At 41.9% G+C, this 19,708-nt stretch overlaps 2 protein-coding genes across 3 annotated transcripts in view; both read right to left on the bottom strand.

Moving 5' to 3' along the window:
* The window catches only part of LOC135259935 (glucosidase 2 subunit beta-like), a 114,945-nt gene extending 105,558 nt beyond the window's left edge, over positions 1-9,387 (bottom strand). Inside the window, exons 1-5 of one of the 2 annotated variants that reach the window (XM_064344891.1) lie at positions 9,193-9,387; positions 8,136-8,252; positions 6,812-6,907; positions 5,356-5,413; positions 2,111-2,228 (exon numbers count right to left, since the gene is read on the bottom strand). In XM_064344891.1, the coding sequence (XP_064200961.1) occupies positions 2,111-2,228; positions 5,356-5,413; positions 6,812-6,907; positions 8,136-8,252; positions 9,193-9,283 (480 nt within the window). In that variant the 5' untranslated portion in view covers positions 9,284-9,387. Of the gene's footprint in view, positions 1-2,110; positions 2,229-5,355; positions 5,414-6,811; positions 6,908-7,796; positions 8,043-8,135; positions 8,253-9,192 lie in introns of those variants that run through there. The other variant, XM_064344892.1, reaches the window with a different exon arrangement.
* Positions 9,388-11,652: 2,265 nt separating this feature from the next.
* LOC135259934 (doublesex- and mab-3-related transcription factor A1-like) lies at positions 11,653-14,756 on the bottom strand. Its single transcript, XM_064344889.1, has 2 exons — positions 14,102-14,756; positions 11,653-13,693 (listed from the first exon to the last, which is right to left on the bottom strand). The coding sequence occupies exons 1-2, from the start codon at positions 14,601-14,603 to the stop codon at positions 12,867-12,869; spliced, it is 1,329 nt and encodes a 442-aa protein (XP_064200959.1). The 5' UTR covers positions 14,604-14,756; the 3' UTR covers positions 11,653-12,866.
* Between the last annotated feature and the right edge of the window lie 4,952 nt (positions 14,757-19,708).

Raw genomic sequence — 19,708 nt, 5'->3', positions numbered from 1 at the left:
AACATGTCCTCCGTAATGTAATGATGGATTTGGTAAACTTGGGTCGGCTCAGCATGACCACCTTTCTGGGGCGCGCTGCCTGATACACCCCCAGATCATCCGCAGCGCATTTAGCAGCCGGGGTGATTCATTGGCTCCATTTTGCGTTCGTCACGCAGCGCTAATATGTGGGAAGGGGGGGGGAGGGGGGAGAAAGGCACGCCCCTCAAACGCGGGCCAAAGATAAATAATTTTCCCTTTCCTCCGTCTGCTAGACCTTCACTCCCCCAGCACAGCTCCTAAATGTGCACTGTGAAGTGAAACCGGCCGCCACACTGCCCTGGCCTGCCACTGAAGCCCAGAATGAATGTGAGCTTTGACCCCAGCCCGGCTGAGAACTTTCCAGAAGCAGCGGCGGAGGTTCACCCGTTCCCCGATGAGAGAGAGAGAGAGAGAGAGAGAGAGAGAGGCGGAGGCTCGCGAGCGAGCGAGAGCCGGGCCCGGTCTGTGGGCTGTGAACAGCAGGTGGGTCAAAGTTTGAATTTAATCTCAGCCCCCAATCTGTCATTCACTCACGTTCCCGCGGAAACCAAAGGCACGAAGTAAAAATACGAATGCGAGCCTTCGAGCGCATGGAACTCGAGTCGGTTGAGTGCCGGGTGGAAATCATGTGACTTGATTATTAATATATATATATTTTTTTGCATGTTCCTTTAGTTCCCCTCCTCACTTTTCAAACGTTGCCCCCGTGAGGTTTTTAGGCTACAGTGCGACACGCTCCTGTCATTCCTCCTTCACTTTAACGTAGCACTCAACCGACATGGCCGTGTTCATGAATATGTAGAGCGCATACGTACATACACTCAGTACGCACCCCTTAAAGTGAGTCTCAGGGTCTGTATGATACCGCCATCACATCACCCGCTGCTACACACGCTAACGTTTTCGTATCTCGATTCGTCTTCCTGTTGTTGACATTCGTAATATTGTGTGCCAGTTTCTGTTCATCTGCCAATGAATTACGCAAAAGGAAAAATCGGCTGTTCGGTTAGCTCTGGAACTCTGCCCATTTCAATTACACAACATATCAATTACACAAGTAAATAACGTGCTCGATGAACCGTCGATTGACCGTGCTTTTTGAAAAAAACGGCGAGGACGGTTTTGGCTGTGACGTTAATTGAAGCATTGGACGGGGAGATAAACCGCGGTTAAACCGCGCAGGAGGGCGGGGCGCAGGGCCAGTGTGTGCAGGCCTCGAGGGGGCCCTGACTTTAGAGCTTCAGCGTGTGTGTGTTTGGGGGAGCGGGGGGGGGGAGGGGGGGGGGTGTTGATACGCTGCCAGGGCCACATGCAAACTGGTATGATCCAGTACCCTCCAACGCTGCTCTCTGCAGTCTAAAAGTGTCTTCCTGAAAATAGCGCTAAAAAAAATCAACTGAAGATGCAGGGAGGAGGCAGTGGATAGAGAGAGAGAGAGAGAGAGAGAGAGAGAGAGAGAAAGAAAGGGAGAGAGAGAGAGAGAGGAGGGGTGAGAGGGAGAGGGGGGGATGGGGGAGCAGGAGAGAGAAAGAGAAGAAAACATGGCACAAATGAGACACTAACTCATTTCAAAAAGAGCCGTTCATTAGAGAGGTAGAAAACTACGAGGGAGAGGGAGAGATGGAGAGGGGGAGAGGGAGAGAGAGGAACAGAGTGGGGCGGAGATGGAGAGGGGAAGAGAGAGAGAAAGAGGGGGAAACATGGCACAAATGAGACACTAACTTGTTTTCAAAGAGCCGTTCATTAGAGAGTTAGCAAGCTACGAGGGAGAGGGAGAGATGGAGAGGGAGAGAGAGGAAGAGAGAGGGGCAGAGCTGGAGAGGGGAAGAGAGAGAGAAAGAGGGGGAAACATGGCACAAATGAGACACTAACTTGTTTTCAAAGAGCCGTTCATTAGAGGGGCAAGAGCAAGCTATGAAAGAGAGGGAGAGGGAGGGAGAGACAGAGAGTGGGGGGATAGAGAGATGGAGAGAGTGAGAGAAAGAGGGAGGAGGAGAAGCGACAGAAAGGTGGAGGGAGAGAGAGAGAGATATGGAGGAAGAGGGGGAAATTAGTATAGAGAGAGAGAGAGTCTGACGGGCGAGTTTACCTGCTTTTCCCGCCAAATGCTAACTCCTTCCGCGATTAGCTGCTGCCTCAGGAGGAGGCCCTGGTTCAGGGCCCTTATCTGATCCTCCGCCTCCGCTCGCTCCCTCTGACCCAGATCCCTGAAAGATACGAGCCGCCGTCACCGCGCGGAGCGCTAGCCAACCGCCGCCCATCTCCCCCGTCCGCGCGGAGGCGCGGCGGCCAGCGGGGGTCCCCGCCTCACAGCCGGCCCCGGGCCCCGGAATAGAAACCAATTAAGAGAAAGGGAGGGATGAGGACCGCGAGCGGGGGGGGCGGGGGGGGGAGAGGCGGCCTTCGAGAGAAGGCGGACGATAGCAATCAGGCGCATTGTTTTTGAAGGGAAAGGCACCGGCATAGCGTCGGGAAGCTATCAAATTAAAGAACAGAGCCCCCCCCCCACTCCCACACCCCCTACACACACACACACACACACACACACACACACAAAAGGTTAAGCTGACTTTAAAGCCTGGCCAGGGGTGGAAATGCACTTGCGCTGAGAAAAGGCTCAGGCGTTATCGTTAATAATCAGCCACTCACAGCAAACAGCCAGAGAAGGAAAGCAACACCATTGCAGAATTTTATTTTCCATTAGAAACGACACATTCGACAGAATTTAAATATGGGAAAAATAAAACGCAAAATAAATGATAAATCTTCGATACCTATGAGATTTAACAGAATAAAATCACTATTCAGGGCCTTGTATTACCACACACTTAAATCACAGCTATTATAACTGCAACGATTATTGTTGTCAACTACACCCATTTCTATGGCTTTAAATATGTTTTTTCCCCTCGATGGAACTGCGGTCTGGAGTGCTGTTTGACCCCTGTCTGGATTCATATCCGGGTCACGAAGCAAAGCGAGCGAGTTCCTGTCTCGCCGGCTCTTCCACGCCGGTGACGGCGCATTAAGCCCCGGGCTGGAGCGTTCGCTCCGCAGAGGTCAGCCGAGGCTGCGCGGCGTGTCACTCCAGCGTTCCAGTCTCCCTCCCGGAGACGCGGGGCCTCATTTCAACTGACCGAAACGAAACCTCCCGTCCTGGGACATCTGCCCGGCGACGTGCTTTGAAGCCACGGGTCACCGAACATCCCCGGCGGGACCTGACAAACCGAAACTGCCCCGCGCGCGTGGCTCCTGAACTGCGACAGGGCTTCAGTCAAAGAACCCAGTCCCTCTCATCCAAAGTCAAATCCCCTATGGCAATTATTCAACAGCAACGCAAACTAACTTCTGCAGTAAGTAAAGTCCAGACCAACACACTCAAGTAAGATGAGTCCATGCGGAAATGCATTAGTTTAAAGCATCTCTGTTGTCCAGAAAGACAACTACTATTCGGCAAATTTCCAAAAAAAATAAAATTTCGTAGTTCATTAAACGAAATATTGTGCAGTTCATTAAAATGTAGCATTAGTTAAAGGACAACCCTGCATTTAACTGAACAGAAATCAGTTTCTGGAATACATTTTCGCTATGCATTCAGCTTCCTGTGCATTTTCTCTCTTTTTCCATACCACTCTACCTTTTTCCAATAAAGAATTAATGGTGCAATTTTAGGCAATTTCACAAAATTGCATTTTTATTGTAAACAAAAAATCCTGCAAATGCTGTGGGTAATGGACCGGCAGGTATACATTTATATAAAGCCACTGAGAGCTGTGGAAGGCGAGGAGGACTTTCACAGCAAATTCAAAGATAAACAGTGGTGAAAAAGTGACCCCTAGTGGCTGTCCTGTGTTACAACCACTAGTTTCGACAGAGTACATTACCGTGGACCAGAGTGCACTGCACGCAAATCAAAATTGAACTGATAGTGCTACTGGCACTGCCTAAAACAATATTATCATATCATAAATTTAAACACACCATATTTCAACTGGATTTGAAATAACAGGTCTTTGATTCAATTTTTAGGTCGTGTAAAAGCTCCAACTCTAAGGTAGGCTATCTAAGGTACGCCATCTGTCTCAAACTCTGAGGTAGGCTTCACCTCCTACTCAGAGGTAGGCTATCTATCTCTGACACTGAGGTATGCTATGTTCTTTTCAATGATTACTATTCATAGAATTAAAAGAAAACAACCTTGATGGATGGGTGCTGTCATCTTTAGACAGTCAGAACTGCTGCTTAAAAGCAGCTGATGATGTCTCCATGCCTGGAGTGAACAGGCCCAGTTGTGACAGCATTTTGTCATGAGCCACAGGTGGCATTGAGTCGTCCTTCCTTGTGTCATTCTGAGGAGGAAGATCTACTGTATAGCACCTTTACAGGTTTGCTACAGACCACCAGTGGATTCCCATTTACATAATCCTCATATTTCTATAAATACATAGGCAGAAGCAAATCAGTGGAAAGCAAATTTCAGCAGTTGTCATGCCAGCAAGAAACCCTGCTTTAAAGACAAAAATATCAGCAAGTGGGTTTGGGGATTGTCATGCATCAAGGCAGAGGAAACCAACCTTGTTCTTGGAGATCTACCCTCCTGTAGGTTTTCTTTACAACCCTAGCAAAACACACCTCGTTCAACAGCTAGAGATCTTGCTGAACTGATAATTAATTAGAGCCAGGTGTGCATAATTAGGGTTGAAATAAAAACCTACAGGACGGTAGAAGTGGTTACCACTACTTTAAGGGATAGCTTACGTTCTGGAGTCTTTTTATACGATTTCAATTTTAGTATACGTTTCCAATTAACCCAGACAGTTTTTTGTGCAAAGAAGGCTACATCAGAGAGATGTTTCAGAGACAACTTGCTGGCTTCATAAAGGCTGGTACAGGCGCATTTGTGAGGTCATTTGCTTTAAAGCAAGGAAATACACTTCAAAGAACTTCAAAGAAGTTTGTACAGTGACAGTATGCCTTGAGAAGTTGTTTATGTGCATATTACCTGATTACTTTTTTGAAAAATTCATATTTATTTAATCTCATTTTGGGCTGTAGCACATGCAATCGCAGACCGCTGCGCTCAAGGAACTGAGCATCAGCACGATAAAAGCGTGTTTATGTTTATAATTATGGATAAACACTATAAAATTAATGCCTTCATCTGCACAGCCTCTAGAAACGTAACACTGCTGCGTAAGCTGGTTCGTAGTTACTCAAAGTGTATTTTCTTACTTTAAAAACTACGCTCGAAAATTACCCGATTCTTTGAATACACATCTACTGGGTGAGGGTGTGATGCAGCGCTGCATGTGATGCAGTGGCTTTCCTGCTTACCTGCACGTGCTGCGGCATCGCATGCGGCTGTTATACTCATCAGAGCCATCGCAGCAATCTGCGGGAGAGAAGAGAAAAGCTCGTACGCAGCCGGGACACAAGCGCCTTTCGCTCACCGGACATCGCTGTAATCAACAACGCACATTACAGCAATCAACAACGCCCATTGCTGCAATCAACAATGCCCATCGCTGCAATCAACAATGCCCATCGCTGCAATCAACAACGCCCATCGCTGCATTCGACACCGCCCATCGCTGAAATCAACAACGCCCATCGCTAAAATCAACAACGCACATCACCGCAATCAACGATGCAAAAGGCACCTGTATGTGCCAACGCTAACAGCAGTGTTGAAATCAGACAGATGTCAAAGTCGCAGGTGGGCGGACAGGTGGATGTGCGGCGTTCCTGCGCTCCAGACGTGCAGTTTTGACGGCTCTTTAACGGCACGAGGAACGCCGGCGCGTAGCGGCCCGGGCACGACGCAGAGAACCGTGAAAGCGCGGGGGACAACCCTCTGCCCATCTGAAGTGGCTCCATTCAGGAAGGCGGAGAAACGAGCGCAGGCGGGGGTCAGAAAGCGCGCTCGCCGCCGACCGCCTCTAAGACCAGCGCACACCCGCCATCATCAAGAGCTGCCCGACTGAAGATGGGAAGAGACGTCAACACCAGAAAACCCACCATGGGGGGGGGGGGGTCTCATTACCGGACACACGGCACAGGGCTTCACGTGGGGATTCTGAAATAAAGGCCCCCGTGAGCTCGAGAGACAGACACTCGCCGTGAAGGGTACCTTTCATCCGAGTCCGCTTCTCCAAAATGACCCAGAGTGTGCAAAGCTAGCTATCTGCCCTCGCCGTTTTATGGCTTTAAACACTTGTTCTGACATGAAAAAGGAGCAAGTGGAAAGCTCCAGATATACACACTCAGTGGCCATTTTATTAGGCACTGCTCATTAAAGCAAATAGCCTGCTCCTCCAAACAGCCAATCGGGTGACTCACAGACATGGGGATAAGATTTTGTTGTTGTTCGAACAAACATTAGAATGGGAAAGACGCCTGTTCTACGTGACTGCGGTATGACTGTTGGTGCCAGACGTGGTTGGTTCCAGCATCTCAGAAACAGCTGCCCTCCAGGGATTTTCACACACTACAGTCTTTAGAGTTTACAGAGGATGGTGCGATAAACAAAAAACACTTTTGGCAGGCACCACAGTACCAACACACTTTTCATTAAATTTGCAGTTAGACCTTGGCCGAGTTGAGTTGCTGGTTAAAATATATTTTGGGGGAAAAAAATGTTCTTATTATTATTATTATTATTATTACTACGAGCAGTGCTAAGGCCGTTGTGTTCCGGATTCCGCCGTCTGTTGTCATGACGATGTGAAGTGAAGAGAGAGAGAGAGAGAGAGAGAAAGAGAGAGAGAGAGAACGCGGAGGACCTTCTTACCGCAGATTCCGTCATTAACGCGTGAGGACGGGATGAAGTGAGGCCGGAAGCCGAGGTTAATGCAGTAGAACCGGCCGTTGGTGCAAGCAGAAGTGCCTGTGTGTGAAAGACAATTCAATTTGCTCACGGCCTGTAATGACCACAGGTAACGCAATCCTGCTTAACACATATCTTCTGCTTGGCCAAACATAAAACAATGAGGCTTTTTAAACTGAATATTAGACATTGTGTATTAACATCTACAAGATCTGCAGTACTGTACAAAAAATAATGCAGTAACAAGTAGCAGTTATTGCTACCACCTTGCAATTGAATTCAAAACCAAAAAAATACATTAGATGACCATAATGTGTTCTGACAACATCTATTTCAAATATTGTGTATATGCATATAATCATTACTAAATGTGCTCTGCTAACCAGACTGTAAAGAAATGTCTCTGATTTCTGTCACAAACAGTTGACAAGTCAACTGTAATTAATACAGTGAAACCCTAGGTGGCAGTGTTGTCACAAGGCTTGAATTCATCAGAAATTATTATTCTTTGCAAACATGAGGTGCAATGACTTGGCATGAGTCTGAGGTGCAAAAGCATCTCACAGAGGGGCTGATGGGAACTGTGGTACATCATGGAACATCCATCGCCTTATTTGATTTTGTTTGGATTGACTTAACATTAATTACAGCAGAAATATATTTAATTTGCTTAGCACTTTTTTCACAATCAATGTTCTGTGCAGAATAAAATGATTACATGATTGCAATCATTGCTAATTACCTAATACACAAAACTGAGTTAGCAATGATTCCAGTCCTATACAGGGAAGTCAGGATATAGGCTACTGTATAATCATATCTGAATACTGCTTGATTTAAGAAGTACTTGTTCAAAATGCACATCCCTGCCTGAAAAGCCCATAGGAAAAGACTCTACAGGGAAGGCCTGCTGAAAGATTATCTTGTACAACAGATGAGAATACAACACCTTCCATCAGAAGGCTGGAGCAGAGCGCAAGAGCAAGCATGTGCGTCCTCTGTACTTAAAACTCTTGTTCCAGCTGAGCCATTGTGTTCTGGGGGTCAGATTAACAGAGCTTCTCAGCTTTCGCAGTTATCCGCTCTCAAAACAAATACCTCATATATTGACACAGGTGAAAATCTTGGGCAGCACCCATCTACTCGTTTGTCTACAACGTCACGAAGGTGACAGATGTCCACATGGCGATATTTTCCTTCGCGGACCCAGGGCTAGCATTTCAAACTCAGGCCTATTTTAACGGGAGCAGTAAAGAGGAACTGACAAACAAAAAATAAACTGGTTCACCTGGTTCGTCTGAGCCATCCAGGCAATCACAGTAGTCGTCATTCACTTGCTCGAATGGAATTATTTTCGATCCATCGATGCACAGGAATGACTTTTTCTCTTTATAAAATCGCCTGTCTGCAAAGAAAGCAGATGTAAATTCAACAATTCTGTTGTTCTCTGGCAGATAGATTTTTTTTTAAATTAAGTCAACCAAACGTTTATCAGACCTCTATTGCATTCCGAGGCATGTCGAAACACATTTTAATGATCTTATTTGCATTTTAGTTTGCAATTAAGTCTTTAAGTAGGCAGAATTGCATTGGCACATTTCGAAAGAGCTAACTCAGTAAGTCTAACTGACATGATCAAGTCATAAAGCACGAGATTTTCTGTATAACGTGTCAGATCCGGTCAGATCAAACTAGACTAATCACATTTCATGTTCAACTTTGGACAGTTGCGTAATTTATTTTATTTTATTTTTTCATATTACATTTTTGACTTTTGAGTCTATTTAATAAGCATGTAAACTTACTAAAGACGTTTGAGTTGAACAAAAGTACTAACTCTTTTCTTTTCTTTCATGTGTGGTTAATTTCGTCATGCATGGAACTGTCGGGATGACCCGACCACAGTAGGTGGAAAACAAAACGTCAAAATGTTTTTACGAGCGGTTTTCTTGGTTACGAAACGTCTTTACTTGTAATGATAAGTACAACGACCTCTGAAAATAAATGAAAGCAACTAACGATACAAGATCACTGACCCCCTGTGTTAACATACCCGTAGTCTACATATAAAAACAAACAGTTCGTTATCTAGACTAACGGTGAACGTCAGTTGAAACCGCTATCTGGCTACTGCCAAGGTCGTAGTTGGTCGATTATTTCCGCGCTTGTAATAACATTTTTAGCAAGCTAGTTAGCAAACGTAATATAACTTAGGGGGCACAACAAATGTTTTTTGGCTATCAACCTGTCACCATTAATTCGATTAACATCATTGGTCGCAAGTAAGCGGTAGCTAATCTAACGTTATTTTGCTAATGCGCTAGATTAAACTGGATTACACTTACATGTCAGTGAAATGCCTCTTATTTTTCTCGAGTCAACCAATACTGTGGACCAAATAATTACTACAATAATGATGTGGTATTGCATTTTCATAAAAATGTCCAGCTAGCAAACTAGCTAGTTAACTAGTTGCACTCAAGACATTTTCAATCCTTTCGCCAAACGTTTCAGTATTTCCGGAAACATGAGCACGTGTCATCAGCACAGATTTTGATTGGTTTACCCACTGCCGTTTACTGCATTGTTAAAGGGAAATGCCAAACGTTTCCTCCATTCGTCTCAGTTGCAGGTGGCTATGATTTTAGAATAAAAAACTACGTGGTTTGTTTTGTTAGTATATTTCTGATTTTCCAAAATAGCCTTCTTAAACATACATATATATATATATATATAGGTAAATATGATATTTACAGTATTATTATTTATTCATTTATTTTTATTATTATAAAAATAAATTAGTTGTAGCAGAAGGCTATTAGTATAGTAAGCAGGACAATTAAGACTCAATAATAGTTTCAAAATAAAAACCTGCACAGTTTTTAAAACTTCTTTCATTTCTGAGTGAAATAAAACATTCAGGTGAAGGAAATTAGTCTGTAAATTTCCCTCCCGAAAAAGTTCTTTATGATTCCCTCAAAGGGGATCCTCTCCTATTTTAAATCGAAACCTCAACCTGATATTTCTCGTGGTTAATTAACTGAATGTAAGTTTGTGATGTGCATTGCTGTTTGTCTTACATGCAAGAAGAATAATTATTAAATCCAAATGCATGGGAGTTCTCAAGTGTTGATACCAACCTGTCAGCCCATAATAACTCAAGCCACTTTGAGCATGGGCTTCGGAATTTGGCGGGCAAATCTCAAGAATTCTAATAGTTTCTGTGAAGATACCAGTCTTCTGTGAAGGAACTGATGGCTAGAACATGGTGAGCCCGGATCTTCCACAACAGAGCCATACTGAGACACGTGCTTGTGCAGACTGACAACAGAGACAGGAAGATAGGATATACTATGTTTCCCTCATTTTTTATGCACCAAAATATTAAAGTTGTAAAGCAAATGTGCTCTAATTTCAATCAATTCATTTTATGAAAGAACGGCTGCACAACCACTTTTGTTCTTTATTGTATACTTCAGCCTTCAATTGTTTTTCCTCCATTATTTTTAGTAAGGATAAATTGCACGAAACTGCGTAAATATTTTGTTTTCAATATGAATGCTGATTACATTTCATGGCTTATACAAGCAACCATAGGTTGCAAGGCATCTTGTAATTCTAAACTTCAATAAAATACGTACGTTGAAATAGAGAAGCATTGTTGCTGAGACTTTCTTTCCAGATTCCAATGGAAACAGTGGAGAGTTTAGTTAACATGGAGTAGAAGGTGATTCTTACTGTAACACAATCCACTTTCACATTAAAACGTAAGACCAGAGAGAGAATCTAACTCTGCTATTTCAGAAGGAACTATGTAGGGGAAGGGTGCCACTACCTCTCAAGGGAAACGTGAAATCAACTGCTACAGTACTTTAGACCAAACCATGAAATATCTTAACAAAACTGTGAACACATATCAGGGAGTTGATATATTTCACTTCATCTAAGAAGTGCATTGATTTCATATTTGTCAGAAAAGTTCACTTCCGTGACCTAAAAAATGTTACACTAACTATTAAAATACTTTGAAATACTTTTCCTCTAGTCAAGTCAATATCTTAGCTTTGCAAAGTACATTTTCAGAAAACCCACAGGGCTATCTATCAGCTTATATTATCATTACATCATAATGCCAATAATTCACAGATTATATCTGCAGACAGTAGTCAGATCAGTGTGATCATTTGACCATGTATTTGTAAATTAAAATACCGAATGCCAATGATCCATTCGATTATGTGGCAATGCGCCATATAATGCCTTTGACATAATTTGATTAAACTGAAAAAACCTTAATGTTACGGTTTTAATTCAACATAATTTCTATTCTACGCTAATATTTTGTAAGTATTTTGCCCAATCTATCATAATGTTTCATGTATATTCCTAAGAGATTAGTCTATTCAGAGTGTCTAATGCAGACTACATTGTGAACATAAACATGTTAACAGGAGGTACCATTCGAATAATCTTGCTCTGGCATAATGAAACAGTGTTTATCTTGACTTTGCAGGATTCAGACTTTCAGATTTTGGACCTAAAGATTTTCCTTGTTGACTTGTGACGTTAACATTTATGGAAGGCTGTAGTATGTGTTGTTGTTTTAATGTCAGGGTGATGAATGAGCACACAGTGCATTGCTTCTATTTTCATTAAGATCACATTCAGACCCAGCAGCAAATAAAAAAACACATTTAATTTGCTGTTGGGACTGATTCTGATCTTAATGAAAATAGAGGCTTAACGCGAAGCAAAAGTGGAATTATGATGGAATATGTCAAACATCAGAGTCCTTTTATTTACAAAGAAACACACCCTCCATTAAAAAAAAATAATAATAAAGTATTGTTTTACAGCCTCTATGTTGCCAAGTATTCCTTGCCACTCTCAAAAATCACAATTAAATAAATATGTTATTGCATGTGGATTTTGTACAGAACAAATGGAAGGCCATATTTGTTGCAAAATGTTGTATAGCATATTTTGCATTCCACTCTGTTCATCCCACTAAATCACAATCTCTGCATTCCTGGACCTTTATTTTTAACTTTTATTCTTTATTATGGGGGGGGGGGGGGGGTAATATAATTCTAATTTAGTCATTCCAAGATGCTTTTAGTCAAAGCCACTTACAAAAGTGCATTTCACATGGTGAGCAAATGCCACAAGAGTTACAGATGGAAAATTAAGGAGGCACTAATATGCACTCTGGTGTACATACTTTACATACTTTAGCCATTAATTGACTGATGAACAGTACGTTCCACTTTACCTTTTCAGCAGGGCACACAACAGTAAAGTGTTGCCAAATTAAAGTCAGAGGATTTCTGCTGATGAATGCACTTCATGGGAAAAATATTGATTTAAGTTTCAAAGTGCAGGCCTGGTGTGATTTTGTTTTTAATAGTGACATAAGTGATATACTGTAGGCTGAACGGTGAGCAAAACAAATAAAGCTGTTCGGCATGCACTTTCTGCATGTAATGTTGTTCAACAAAAATCACAGTTTATGAAAAATAGCTAGGAATTCATAGCTAGGAAAGGTGCTTAAATTGAGTTGTCTTTTACAGTAAACAGCATAACATGATGTAATAATCTGTTGCCAAAATAGTCTTCAGAAAGAAAAATAGCAAAATAAAAGTTTCTCTTAGCTCCCATGAATGCTCTTTCAATAATGCTGAATGACATTTCATAAAAAAGAGATCATTTTTACCAACAATTGTACCAACTTTTATTTATGAAATTAGTATTTTTTTTAAACAAAATAGACATCAATGAAAATATACTGAAAGAAAAAATGACAGCAAATATAAAACAGACTTGTAAAAAGGCTCCTGTTTGACATTCAAGTTCCCGTAAGTACACAAACTGTCCGCATAAAATGGGACACTATCAGTGATGAATATTTGGGTGAGAAACTGATAAGGCACATGTTATTATTTGTGTGTATAAAACAAAAAAATTATCGTCCATTAATCGACATATCTGCATAAACAGGTAATAGATTGATTTGTTTTAGCTATTTATCATGATTTAAACGAGAGTAAATGGAAGAACTACACAACGAGTCCTTGTTTTGGAGGTAGGAGAAGTCTCGCATCATTCCTGGTAAGGAATAGTCCATCGGTGGGCGAAGTGGGAAGGCTGGCACTAACCCGGATGTCACATAAGGCGACATAAAGCTAGGAATACCCCCGCCAGAAGTCGAATACGCCAGGCGGATTGGACTGATTCCGAATCGGGGATTCAAACCGTAGAAATTGTCGCTTCCAACTGAAGTCACTGTGGTTTGTAGCGGTGAGAAAGCGGATTTGGCGCTGAGTGTACTCAACGCGCCTCCGGGAAGCCCAAAGTTAGATGGTCTCTGGAGGGTTGAGTTCTCGGATGCTGGGTTACTCGTGCTGTCTGAGTTGCACTTGATGTCTTTTGAATTTAATACCAGTTCGATTGCTTTCACGATATCGCCTTTGCAGTTCTTCACCGCTGACTCTAGAGCGTCCCGTTTATGGTGAGGAAAGATTTTCGTCATGACATCAGTGGGGTCGCGGTGCCTGAACATAGCGCTGGGCGGGTATCGGTCAGGTGGCGGGTAGTCCTTGGGCTTTTCCGATTCGCTGCCAGATTCCAAGTCTGAGGACGACACTGATCTTGGACTCTCCACTTGATCAGACAGTTGATCTGAGCCGGGTGACTTGATTCCATTTTCTTTATCCAAAACTGTGCGCGTCTTCTGGGGTGATGTGGAGTCACCTTTCCCCAAATGAGAGGACAGTGGGGTAGAATGGGATGCAAACAGAGGACGCCCCACGAATCCATTGAAAAGGCTGTATTTCGGCATCTTTTCTCCTATAAAACATACAAGGGGACACAGAATGTTATTTCCACCTCCTATTGACAGTGTAGTGGCCCAGCATGTGGCACAGCAGACGATTACGGGAACAGGCAAACAGATGTAAATGTATATGAGAAATAAAAGCAAGATACTTATAAACCCTTTCATAAAATATTTCTGACATAAAACACGGCTGCAGAAGGTACGTGAATAATGGCTAGATATAGCCGTAATTTCGACATTCAATGACACATAATCCGTGACCCAAAACTAGTGCTATAAAATGATCTTGACATGAAGCGAAGTTGGTGAGGAGCAAACATAATGAAACAAGTTACTAATTGCAAAAAGGCATGGTGTGCATGTGATTAGAGTCCTGGTTACATTACTAAACTAAAAAAATAAAATATTGCAAAAATTACCATCTTTCTGGTCGTCCATCGCAAATACATCGTAGCTCGGTGTTCTTGGTCTCGTAGTGGCAGGCCCCGATGCTCCTGTCCCTGATGCCATGGACAGTCCAGTCTCGCTCGCCCCGGTCCCAGAATACATGAACTGCAGTTCTCGGGCCTCGCTCTCCTCCTGCGCCTGTTGCCTTCGCAGTGCCACCTGCGCCGCCATGACCCGCTGCCTCTCGGCGATCAGGGTGCACTTCGCGCACACGCAGTCCCGCCAGCGACAGAAGCGCTTGTGTCCTTTCAGCGCCGACACGACGCCGTGGTTTCGGCACCTGGCGCACTTCGGGGTGCGGGGATACCCTCTCTCCAGGGACGGGCAGCAGGCGGCGGTTGCCGCTCGGAGAAACAGTGGCGGCGGGCGCAGCAGAGAAGTGGGCACCTGCAAACCGCCGACCGGGAGCGGTGAGGAGGTATGCCCGGTCAAAACAAGCGGTCTGCTGTTGCCATCCATTATGTTTCGGCTCATGTATTTTTTAAAAAGTTGCGCACACGAGTAGCCAGAACTTCCAGGCGGCTGTGTAGTGGGTTTAGTTTACTGGGCTTAAAGGTAAGAGTCCGTCTCCTCTTGGTAACAGACTAAGCCTTCCTTCTCTCCCTCGGCTTTTAAGTTCCCTTCCCATAGGTGGTATTCACAATTTCTTTGTTTTGGTCCCAGTCGGGTTTCAACACCTTGGACACGCCTCCTGACGTTCTCTAATTGAGTAATGCCTTAAATTTCTCCAACACTTTAAAATGTTTTAAATGTTCCTTAAGTATACATCATAACGTAAAAAAAAAAAACAAATCTCACATGTTGATCAGTTTATCTCAATTTGGAAGGTATCGTGTAATGTATATTTGTGAATGATTACATTCCACTTTTGTTGCGAGTAATGTAATAAATAAGTAAATAAAAGTACATTTGAGGTATTACTAAAATAATAATAATAATACAACCAAAAACCATCATCAATATTACCATTATTAGCGGCACGACGGACATGACAGTGAATTAACCTTTGCGTTACATCACATCTTAAATAAAAATGGTTAAACATTCATGTTGAAATTCAATATCACACCTGTGTTGATCTACTGCAGACTATTTATTCTGAACGAACTACGACTTATTTTATTTTGTATGGAACATAAAAAGCCCATTGTAAGGGGAGCAGGTCAGTTGTAAATATTTTATGACCTTAAGAAAATCAAGCTTGATTAACGAAGTTGATTTATTTTAATAGTTATTTCCTTATAATCCTTTTCAAGTGCTGCTAGTCTCCATCTGAGATGTCGCCGCTAGGGGGCAGATCTGTAGGCTTTGAACGCAACATTTAAAAGTGCGGGAACGTGGATTAAATCTTAGGTTTGGCTTTTTCTAAAAAATAATAATAATGATAATTAATTAATTAAAGAAAATAAAATGTATGATCGGAAGATGAAAATACCAAAAAAAAAAAAAAAAAACCATCATGGCCAACATGGTACATCATCTCAAACTGCAGTTAAATGTGATAAATGCATATTGTAACGCACCAACTTTATAATAGGCCTACAGTGTTATTTATTTAATTATGATAAATATATCAAGCCGTTCCTCCCCAAATGTCTAAAGGTGCGGGGTACCGTGTTCATACCAAAATCACTGCACAATCCCCAAAGAGGAACACCTCTGCCTGGATCTGTTGTCCTTTTTCCAATTAGCACTACAATAGCCACACATGGTCCATCTGTCAACAAACACGCAAAACGGTGTCACTTTATGGATAATCATAGTTCTGTCACAAGTGTCATTCAGTTCTAAGAAGATCTGGTTTCATGTAACAGATTGCTTTGCCGTTAATAAATGAAAACATTGAGAGGCAAAATAACCAACACACAAACCAGGTAGAAGGTGACATATGTGAAGCCTAAGAGATTGTGTACCTTTAAACAAAGACATTTAACTTCTTTGTCAACATAAAAAAAGGCCTAACACTTTGTCCTGTCTCGAGTTACTGCTGATAGTGAATTAACTGACCCTGCAATCTTGTGAACAAAGTCATATTCTGTTTTTATTGTTGTTTATTCTTAGCTTAATTGATTGGACATATATGATAAATGTTTATAGGGAAATCAATCGATGTGTGCTTACCCAAATCTTCAGAGAATGCAGCAAAACATGTTTTATCTTATTCATCTATTCAAAGAATAACAACACCACTAAAATTTTATACTATCACAATTAGACCTAATTGTATCTTTATATTATAAAGGATTCATGTGAGACATATGTGAGAAGGAATTGATGATACATTTCCTAAAGGTATTTGTATATTAAGAATTGTTAAAAAGAAAACTATAGTGAATATGAACAAAGATCATTTTTTTTATCTTGGCAAATATGCATGCAGTGTACATGCATACATCTCTAGTGATGTCCCTGGTGGAATGGTACACATTCATTGCCAATATAAATAATTAATAACTTCATCATTACACATCTCAGAGGGATACAAAACATCTCTAATAGTAACTCTAATGATAACTCTTATTGCAATTATGTGCTGGTTTACACAAACACATAAGGAATATCAAATTAATGACGGCTGTGATCATCAGCGACTTATAGCCTTCAGGCATTTATCGGTTTGATAGTTACCCTCTCATAATGTCTGCAAGTGTCTCTTGGGTTGATAATTCATGAGGTTTGGGGAATGAGGCCAGTAGTAGAAAATAGGTATGCATTTCCAAACCTGTGCCCAGAATTCTAACACTTATTATATGTATATTTATTATAACACCAATTATAGCACACACACACACACACTCAGTCGCTCGCCCTCTCTCTCCCTCTTTCTCTCTCTCTCTGTACCAGACTGTCTGTGGAATGTGCCAAGATTTACCTGCTGAATAATAGATGAGGTTTAAACCAGTCTAATGACTGTCTGCCCTCTGTCTCCCCTATGTTTTTCCCCTGTTCTTAATCATCGGAGAATCTCAGGACATGGGGGAATACTGCGTTTCTGTGTTAGATGCAGCACTTCATCCGAAAGTGTGTACCAAGGGAACACGTGCGCCTTTTAACTAACCAATGTGCAATGAGAAAAAAAAACCTGTTGAGGTGTTCTGTGCCATTTAGTGTTTTGACATAAATACATTAAAAAAGCTATAACCTGAACGCATTCAATCATAATTGCTTGATTATGACTCAACCTGTTAAAAATCATTCATTGTATGAGCGTGAAATACTAGGTGTGCATTTAATTTTTAAGTCAAATGTACAGTACATGTAAGGTGTATTTCAAATGTATTTCTGCTTTCCTGAAAATATTCTTTGGATTTTTTTTTTTCATTTGATTCAGTGAATAATAATAGAGGCCTCAAAGTCAGTTTACCAAAACACTGAAGCCTTTTCCTGCCCAAATAAAATGATAATTAAAAAAACACCCAGTTTCTTTGTGTTAACTAACTGCAATTAAGTGCAGAATACACAATAAAGTGATGAGCAACAAGGATTGACTCAAGTTTTCATTCATTCAATATATTTCCATCGTCGCAAGTAAAGCAGCGAGGGTCCGGTCCCAATGTCCCACATTATGGAATGGGGAATATTTTCAGGAATACCTTTCGCGTACTCACGTTGAGGGGCAAAGATGTCTTGGTCAAGATAAAGGCAGAAGGTTCTCTAGCAACAAGTCCTCTGAGTCGTAACCTGCCCTTGCTGGTTCTGGGCCAGCACAGCTGTGCACCAGTGCGTTCTATCTCCCCTGAATACCTCATTCCCCATCTCCTAATCTGCTTTTCTGTACCGCTTGGTTGCCCCCTCCATCACTGTCTTCCATTTGCCAGACTAGCCTCATCTGCAATGCTCGAAAATGTAATGTAAAATAACGGAATGCACTGTCCACATTTCCCAACTTCGCAGCAAAGTTGTGTAAGGCTGTATGGTACATGCGTAGCAACATTATCGCCATGCTTTCTCAATGTACCTCTTTTTAAGGTTAATTTTTTAATTCAGTTATACCATTTACATTACAATACCCCCCCCCCCTCCCCCAGCTACCGCCTTTACACAATCAGATCAGTGCCATATTTAGGGTAGAGAATATGTTAGCAGCAACTTCCTTCCATATTGCTAACGTAGCGTGCTTAGCTTAGCTTGATTCTCACTGTTCAAAGTTCTAGCAAAATAATTTCTCGAAAACGAAATAGCTAGCGTTGAATCAGTATCAATGTACTTTTTTCTACTTTTTTCAAAGACCTGTCTGCAACCCAAAAAAAATCCTGAAAAGACCTTTTTTTTTCAAACCTTCCACAATGGTTAAAATAGAAAGCCTTTTATGAAATTATCTGACTTTGTTGGGCTCTGTAAATTAAATCATAGTAGGAGCTCCATCTGAAAGGGAAGAAGCCCCGATTACAGGACGCACTGGTGGTGCTGCAGGGCTAATCTAAGATGGAAACCATCAACATTCAGGACCAAAAAAAAGTTATAGGTGTGGAGAACGTGGTTTATCATTTCATCCATTGTGAAGGAGAATTCAGGTTTGCATCTGCGCACGGTGGTCTTATCTGAGTACATTTTGCTCCTATCTCAATCCTTTTGTTTGATTGCAAGAGGTGAATCCCCCTTTACGGATGGGTGACGGGGTACCAGTATGATAGGCTCCACAGTTTGTTTTTTCAGAATTGTTTACCCGTTTTTTTTTTTGTTTTTTTTTAAGATTGATATCTTTCATTTCTGAAATCATGAAACGAAGATATACATTTATTACACTACAGACAGCAATGAACTCGAATAAAGCCAGACCAAGATTTAGTCAAAAATGCATACCATCACTAAAAAGCCTAAAACGTTTTAATTGATAACCACTCAGTAGTTTATAAAGTGAGTAACACTTTCTACACCTCCTTTCTCGAGCAAAAGTTTTTTTTTTAAATGCATGGGACATAAAATCAGTCACAGCAGCTATTTAGTTTGCAATCCTGAAAAAAGTTAGGTTTTCTGGTGGACTACCTACTGTAGCCTGAGAGTAAATTTGGGTTAGCCGTTAACAGATATTTTAGCTTCAAGTCGGAATAGCAGGCCCAGAGTTAGCCATCCCCCTGAAGTGCTATTCCAGAGCGGCTATGGCTAGGAGTTTGGGACGGCTCTGTCTCTGCACAGATCTGCACGTGCCGGATAGCGTGTCTCATCCTGGCGTTCGGGCGGGATTTTAATCGGTGATCGGGTTTTTATCAGACACAAGGGCGGGTTATCTCTGGTACCCACGGTGAGAAACTCCATAATGTGCCATAACTAAGAGAGAGCTCCATCAGGGCTTACATCTGAAGGGGAAAACAATGACGGCCTAGTAAGAAGGGCCTATTTCAGAGTAGATACAAACTTCTGATATTTGTACGAGTTTCCTTCAGACACAATTCAGAAATAGAAGAGAATGTATTTTCTTAAGAATTCACCTGCCTTTACTGTCGTCAGTTAAGCTTTATTTTCTAGTGGTAAAGACAACAGCTGGATATTCTTCTGCTTGAATTTTATGACTGAAAAAGTAATCTGCTATCGGCAGAATAAGTCTGATGCATTTTCTCACACTTTCTAGGACAGACAGC

The sequence above is a fragment of the Anguilla rostrata genome, chromosome 7 (assembly GCF_018555375.3).
Source record: "Anguilla rostrata isolate EN2019 chromosome 7, ASM1855537v3, whole genome shotgun sequence".
Lineage (NCBI taxonomy): Eukaryota > Metazoa > Chordata > Actinopteri > Anguilliformes > Anguillidae > Anguilla > Anguilla rostrata.
The sequence above is the reverse complement of the archived record's forward strand: the minus strand, read 5'-3'. Positions and strand labels throughout refer to the sequence as shown.

What these genes read in the sequence shown, in the direction of transcription:
- LOC135259934 (XM_064344889.1), bottom strand. Translation starts at nt 14,603, where the DNA reads ATGAGCCGAAACATAATGGATGGCAACAGCAGACCGCTTGTTTTGACC. An exon ending in GATGGACGACCAGAAAGATG is followed by an intron (nt 13,694 to 14,101) that starts GTAATTTTTGCA and finishes TATGTTTTATAG; the next exon opens with GAGAAAAGATGCCGAAATAC.